Below are 7,885 nucleotides of genomic sequence, written 5' to 3'. Positions count from 1 at the left end.
TGCCCTCCTCAGTGTTGGTTTCTGGTTTGCTCCCAGTGCTGCACGGAGAGGTTAAAACCTCCCTGCAAACCAATACTGGAATAAGTAAGTGTGAAAAATGAGGGAATGAATGAAAACATAATAATCATTCAACATCTAAATACAGTTAATTCCTTGCAGTGGTTGCTGGGGAATGTAGCCTCCTCTACTAGCATTGCTCACGAGATCTGAACAAATGCTGAATAAAGCTGGCAGTTAACCTAATCAACATATCATTGGGATCTAGGAAGGAAGCCGACTACCTGCAGACAAACCAAGCAGAAAAGGCAAGAATTGGCAAACTCCACAGATATAGGCCATAACTAATTCAAACAGCATTAAACTCAACGGGCAAAGCCAGCCTTCATCATCAGATGAAACCTTAGACAGTGAAAACTTTAAGAAACCTTATAGGTGGATGCAATCAAATGCTATGGTAACTGTTTCATATAATTAGATGAAACACTAGTTAATTAAATAGTTTAGACAATTACATGTAAATATAAATATTTATTGAAGAACAACAATACATAAACAATTACAAAAAAGGCTCCAGCATTACCAGACCCAAAAAGATCAATAACAGCCAGTTTTAGAATAAAATATTTATCTGTAAAATGCAGATAAATGCAAACATATAAGCAAATGCCTACAGAAATACTTTTCTTTTACATCAAATATTGTTTACATTTATGGGAAATTCATATGAATACAAACACTGTTTTAAATACTGGAGACAGTATTGTATTCATGGTCCTCCCAAATTGTTTGGATTACAGTAAGAGTTACGGGGAAAAGGCCATGAAGATGTTTTTGTTTTTTCTTTAATTTTCAGGTTTTGTCTTCAGTGTGGCCTAAATAGTATATTAATGACTATCTGATTATCTGATTTAGTGTGTAGAAATTTCTCTTTCACTGTTGTATATTCTTGCATTCCAAGTGATGAGTCATATGAGCTAAAATAAAACAACAAAGACTGGGAGAAGAAAAGTGTACACGTGTCTAGAGTATGGTATCTCTAAACAAAGGATTTAGTATTTACTAAAGATAATCGGCAATGACAGAAGCAAAATCATGAAAACATCATTGACATTATGCATGAACACAAATAGATGTCAGTGCGAAATGACTGAATGACTATGTTTATATGTCTAAATATTCGGTTAACTCAACACACAGAAAACAGAGAAGTACACATTCTATTTCTAACTAAGAACAAACAGCACCTTTGATCAAATATATTGCATCTCTAATACAATGTAGCACTGACACAGTGCATTTTATGCCAATTGGCACCAACATAGTCTAGTTTCACTGTGAAACATAGAATGAATACATCATACATTTTGCATTATTCACTTGGTGAAATAATCACTGTAGTATTTTTGACCTACTTAGCATATGCATCTTGTGACAACTTAATCTTACACGTTGTTTGATACTAAGTAAATGTTCAAAAACAGACTTTTATGTAGTTAGATTTACAACTTTAAAATAAAGCACACACTAAATGCATGTACACACGCAGTATAAGCATGTACTTTAGACCTTCACTTGCAGTGCTTCAGACAGCATGTCTAGTGTGCTTACTGTAGAACACCTCTAGCAAAAAGATCAAGTTTCTTCCAAAAATGAAATGCAGACTGAACTCATGACCTTTCAAATCACAGAAAATACAAATACCATGACAATCCAAGTCATTGTCCCAAGTTAAAATTGCATTTCTGTATTATGAAAACACGTAGCTTCTAATCCAAGAGTTAAATTCAGTTGTTCGTGTGTAGACACCTGGAGAATTCTGTCTTCCACAGCCTTTTCCAAATGATGTGATGCCTGCTACTATCCATTTATTGGTTTCCTGGTCTGCACATAGTAATGGACCTCCAGAATCTCCCTGGAAGAAAAATCAGATGTTTTAGGATAATATGCACATGATTTTCTGTGCCACCCATTTATTTTCTTAAACCACGTAATATAATCTCACGATTGTGCAGACTGTTCCAGCCGAATCAGGCTCAAGGTGATAACTAAGCTTGGATGGGGTGCCAGTCCATCTCAGAATAACTCACTGATACAGACATTCACACTCCCACTACCACTAGCACAGGGTACTATTTATAATCTCTAGTTAGCATAAGATTGTGTCCCATGGGGTCAAATAAAGATCTATATCTATCTATCTATCTATCTATCTATCTATCTATCTATCTATCTATCTATCTATCTATCCATCTATCCATCTATCTATCTATCTATCTATATCTATCTATCTATCTATCTATCCTATTGTGATACTGATGTGGCATAAACTACATGTACACAGACTACCACCTCCAGGTCAGATTAATAAAAAAATATTTGAAATTAAATTGAATAGCTGGTCCATGAATTAACTATTTGTTGCCTCTGTTTTGCCTTTTAAAGAAAACAAAGAACAGATCATATGTAATTCATTTGCGTAGTATTAGGCATTTGTCACACATGTATTTTTGCATTTTCCGTTTTCTATTTTTTTTTGCTTGATTCAATTGTTGTAATTTTTATGTTATACCTTATATGATAAGGATTACCACTTTATTACAGCCTTGTTTATGCATTGCCATCAGGATGAGTACTGTGTCCTTGATCATCACCACATGAAGTGACAAATGCTCTTTACAATAAGCTAGAAGACTTCACTAAGAGTCAGTGGTGGAGAGTAAAATAGCAACATTTCCAGCCTGAATGAAGGAATTCGTTCAGAATAATTATTGTTTGGCCATTATTTGTTATGAATTGATAAATAATAAAAATTGAAAAATTATAAAAACATTAATGATAAAAAGGCTTTAAATGACCTCTTATCTGAGCAGATATAGTTTCTGAGTTTTTCAAGTTTAGTTTTTATAGTTTGTTGCAAAGTCATAATCACAGTATATTAAACCAATACTGAATTCAAAATATTTAAAGTTAGACATTGCAAAGCTGTGTATTTACTATAATATAGCAAAATAAAAATGTTCTTTATAAGCTATCTATCCAGCATAAATTGTTGATCAAAGGGTAGAAATTTTTGTTAAAATACTGAGTTGTTTTGAATGTCATTTAGGTAAGCTGCCATGATCTTTAATGAAACATGTCTAAATGTTTGAACAGGAAAATTAAAGTTTTTACCTGGCATGTATCCACACCACCATTTGGCCTCCCAGCGCAGATCATACTTTTAGTTATGGGCATTTCTAACTGTTTCTGGCATTCAGAGCTGTTGTAAAGGTTTATCTGTGCTTGTAAAAGGTTGAAGCTCGGTGAACCTGAAAATGAATATATTTAAAACATATTAACTTTCCTACTTCTAAAATCATATAATTTTTTCATGTTTTATTCATCTGTAAAAAAAAATTCTTGACCCTTTTTTATTTTTGGATTACAGGGAACTTTAGAATATGCTGGCAAACAGGGGGCAGCAGACCAAAACTAACCAAACCAGCCTTCTCATCTTTAGAATTTAGGTAAAGAATCAGAGTACCCAGGGAAATGCCCACCCAGGCATGGGAAGAACATACCAACTCCACACAGAAGTGGCCGGGTTTAGATTTGATTGTGGTCTTGTGAACCTGTGTGGCAGCAATGCTAGTTACAGTGCCACTGGCAGGATTCTGGTTTATTTGTTTTAATATTTCTACCTTTAATTATGCATGATTTTAAATTGCACTGATTGACCAAATGATTGGTTGATATGCTAAAAAAACAATAGCACCTGGGTTATATTGTGATTTTTTTCTAGTAGTACAAGATGGATTGATCAATACCTGATTCTTTATTATAGTTAACTTTTAAATTTTTTGTTGATGCATGTTTGACATACTACCTTTGTTTAGTTCACAATATGAACATACTTTGCTTTAATATGAGTCCATGCACAAAGAACTGAACCCCTTTCCGTATCTGAGTGTGCTTTTTTATTATTACTCTTTGCCATCTTCAACACATACTGTTACTCCGTTGTACCAAGTAAAAATTAAAACAAAAATGTAACTAGGCTCCGTATTATTTGACTGCATAGGGTCAGTGTGCCTATCAAGGGGTACACAATGGGTGCTAAAGAAATCGTCACCAGCTGTGATCGTATAACTATGGAATATGTAAATGAGCAACTAATAAGCCAAACAAAGGAATGAAAAGACAAAACTAAACTTAAGCCTAATGAGTCCTAACAAACTCAGACGACTGCTGAGCCTGACGTTTATTGTAGGAACATATAATGGAATAAGGACAGCTGAGTTACACTCGCCGTAAGTGTCTAGATGTAGCAGAAGTTGTACTATTGAGAATATTCATATCTTATTCCACTTTCCTTATGTTTGGCATTGCTGTGTCGTAAAAAGTCCAGTTTTTTTGGCTTCCTCACTTCTTTTTCCATGTACTGTATTATATTGTATTATTCTATACACTGCTATAATTTCAGTAATCTGTGCTGCTAGAATGTTTTCCTGCCATTGATAAATTGAACCACAACCAATAGCATCCTATTGGCTTAAGAAACCGAAAGACATTTAACTGTAACATGTAGTACGTTTTTCTGTCCCCAAAAGTTGCTTTCAAAGTAGTAAAGAATACACTCAGTTATTTTGATCTTTGCATGATATGTTGTTACTCTGGTACTTGCTCTAGCATCCCATTCAAAATAATTGAAACTTTAAGCCTGCAAATATATTGTGTTTAATGACCGGGAAAACTAAAACATTGTGTCGTAAAGTATATTATTTGAGAGTTTATGTTTCCATTAGTTCAAAAGTAATTAATGTAAAACATCCCTCCAAAGTGCTGCATGGCACAATCTATAATGCACAACCAAAGGTTTGAAGAGTACAGCACAATGTGTATATGGAGGTTGCTGCAAAGTTTAAAAAAGAAATGTATTCTTTTGTGAATCTCGTAATCTTAGGAGTAACAGTTTAATGATAATACATTATTCATATTTTATATGCTGCATGGCACCCAACTTGCAAAAATCTCAGTTGGCTTAATGTAATGGTTTCTAAAAATTGTCCTAGTTAGGCGCTGTATATGTACAGTATGTCAATGATTTAAACTGTAATATAGTAAGTAAAATATTACCTTTTTCACTTGTTAATCCCCAGCCAAGAATCGTGCATGTCTGTCCGGTAGTCAGCTTTGTTGTATCAAGAGGAAGACATGCAGGCTGAACAAATTCATTAAATGCGACAGGGCTTTGGAGCTCGACAAGAGCAATATCATTATCGACAGCACTGCTTGAAGTGTTTAAGTCATAGTAGACAATATTCTTGATAACTCTCTCCTGTATATTAGGGGAAGTCACATCATTCAAATTCACTGTTCCAACTACAGCTACCCAGTCCTGTGGATTTCTAAAAATAATAGGGAGAGATCAAGAGAGATTGGTCAGATCAAAGTTCATGATTTGAAAAGACATTTCTCAAAAGCTACCACACACAGCCAACTTCTGTAGGTCACAATTCCTTTGAAACATTTCTCGATATACAGTTTGATAAACTTTTGGGAAAATAGTCTGGTTGACTTCTACAATAAGACAATAACAAAAAGCTCAGAAAGTGTAAAATTAAATACAAATCTTTGTGATGAGATATGCACTATTTTTAAGTCTGAGGAAACCTAGAACGTAATGAAACAGTTCAGTGCAATTTTAAATATAATATTGAAAAATAACAGAAAAAAATATGGTATGACCTTATAAAACATATATTTTCCAAATTTGTCTCATCCTATGTCAACAGTGATGATGCAAAAGTCAGTGTAACAGAGCAGAAATCATTTCTGTGAAGTTACACTGGAGAGTATTATGGGTAACCAAAGGGGTCTCAATTCTCTATGATTCTGAGTGCACATTTCCATTAAATTTATAAAAAAAAAAAAAACTCCATATATTGGTGATGTCCTTGAACTTTGTGTGGAGTGAAAATAAAGCAGAGTGTGTTTGTTTCATATATGAGTACTTTACCACTCTTCTGCTGCTACTTCACTAAAGCTGAACTATTTTATTGTGGACTAGCCCAAGTATGTCTTTTAGTACAAATTTGTTTGTATACTGTATGTATGTAGCGCATGTAGTGTATTACTTTATTTAAAAACTTGAAATGATATTATTTAAAGATTATGTTGGTACAGCGGTAGTACTGCAGCCTCACAGTCGTAGGATTTTTATGGCTGCTCTGGTTTCTTCCCACAGTCCAAAGACTGGCTGGTGCCTTGTCCAGGGATGTACCTGCCTGCACTCATAACTCCTGTCCTGTTTAAGTAGGTTAAGGACAGACAGACAGACAGACAGACAGACAGACAGACAGACAGACAGACAGATAGATAGATAGATAGATAGATAGATAGATAGATAGATAGATAGATAGAGATGTAGGAGATATACCTGCCTATTCTGCTTTAAAATGTACTGCTGCACAAAAGGATAATGGAAACAAAGAAAAAAAGGATTTTGTAAACCTGCATTTGTTCTTTCAAATCTGATAACGTTTGGGATGAACTTACTTGGACCTACTGAAACAGTGTCGAGCAGTGAGCACCCAGGAGCAGGAAACCAGCGTCCCTCCACATATGTGTGAGTTGTTAGTTTGCAGGCTAACTTGAAATGGATATTGCCCATTTCTAACATCACTTCCTCCGATTATCCGGCTGGTTGCAGCTTTTAAGGTTCCACAGTCTACATTTCAATGGAAAAAAAAAATAGAATTAAAAACCATGAAAACCACAACAAAGAAAATGCAATTCATTATGTCGACAACCAAGAAGATGCACAATAACAAATATGTTCTTTCAGTTTTGTGCTGGGAAAAAATGTTTCATGAGTCAAATAATTAATTTCTTTTTTTATCTGTTTAGAATAATATTTTGCTAACTATGTACTAGTTTTAATAAACCACCAAAGTGAATTTATTGGGAAACAAATAAGTAATATGGTGTTAATTGTTTTACAGTGTGTCTTACAGTTTACATTCTGTTTGACATCCCAGCACACTTTACCACATACTATAGAATTTGAAATTGTGGTTCTTAATTTGAAATACTATGTATTATGTATTTCCAAGTACTCGTGTTTACTTTGACAGACTAACATTATGAATAGCCTAAAACTACATAGCCCCCACTTAGCTATGCTTGCAAGTAACTTTCCTCATAAAGAACTGTCTTCATCATAAAATTAAACTAAATTAAACTAAAATACTGTCATTAAATATACTTACTGCAATTTATGAGACTGGTGGAATTTTTGCATCCTGTATTTGTACACTTGACATTGCCGTGAATTGCTAAAGTAGAAATAAAATAAATAAATGATTATAGATAGATAGATAGATATGAAAGGCACTATATAATAGATAGATAGATAGATAGATAGATAGATAGATAGACAGATAGATAGATAGATAGATAGATAGATAGATAGATAGATAGATAGATAGATAGATAGATAGATAGATAGATAGATAGATAGATATTGCAGCTTACCTATTACCACCAGTGCAATCACTCCTCCAACAGCTACTAGCAAGAGAAAGGCTCCACTAAAGGCAAGAAGTTTTAAAAGTTTAGTGTCTATCAGCTTCATTGTGCTTTTCTGTATTGAAACCTGAAGGTATCTTCTGCTAAGCCACCTTCACATGTTTTCACGGATCATGTTCTGCCTTTTTATATCCTCTCAGCTTCTGAAAAACCTGTTTTGCATCACTTCCCAGCAGCAATGCCTTCTGGAAATTCACAGACCATACAGGCTTGCTTTCTTTTGTTCTCGATTTATTTTTAGCCTTTCCTCTTTCAAATCTGCATTTATGACTTTAATGTAAAGTGCTAAATAGCTATTTGTTTATTTGATTCTTTT

General features: G+C 34.1%; 1 protein-coding gene across 1 annotated transcript; it reads right to left on the bottom strand.

Annotated features, from left to right (window-relative positions):
• Nucleotides 1-508: 508 nt before the first annotated feature.
• Nucleotides 509-7,657, bottom strand: LOC120527784 (transmembrane protease serine 11D-like). Its single transcript, XM_039751599.1, has 6 exons — nucleotides 7,516-7,657; nucleotides 7,251-7,316; nucleotides 6,538-6,709; nucleotides 5,116-5,387; nucleotides 3,172-3,308; nucleotides 509-1,912 (listed from the first exon to the last, which is right to left on the bottom strand). The coding sequence occupies exons 1-6, from the start codon at nucleotides 7,613-7,615 to the stop codon at nucleotides 1,748-1,750; spliced, it is 912 nt and encodes a 303-aa protein (XP_039607533.1). The 5' UTR covers nucleotides 7,616-7,657; the 3' UTR covers nucleotides 509-1,747.
• Nucleotides 7,658-7,885: the final 228 nt, after the last annotated feature.

Source organism: Polypterus senegalus, chromosome 4, assembly GCF_016835505.1.
Source record: "Polypterus senegalus isolate Bchr_013 chromosome 4, ASM1683550v1, whole genome shotgun sequence".
Lineage (NCBI taxonomy): Eukaryota > Metazoa > Chordata > Cladistia > Polypteriformes > Polypteridae > Polypterus > Polypterus senegalus.
Note: the sequence above shows the minus strand (reverse complement) of the source record. Positions and strands in the feature narration are given on the sequence as shown.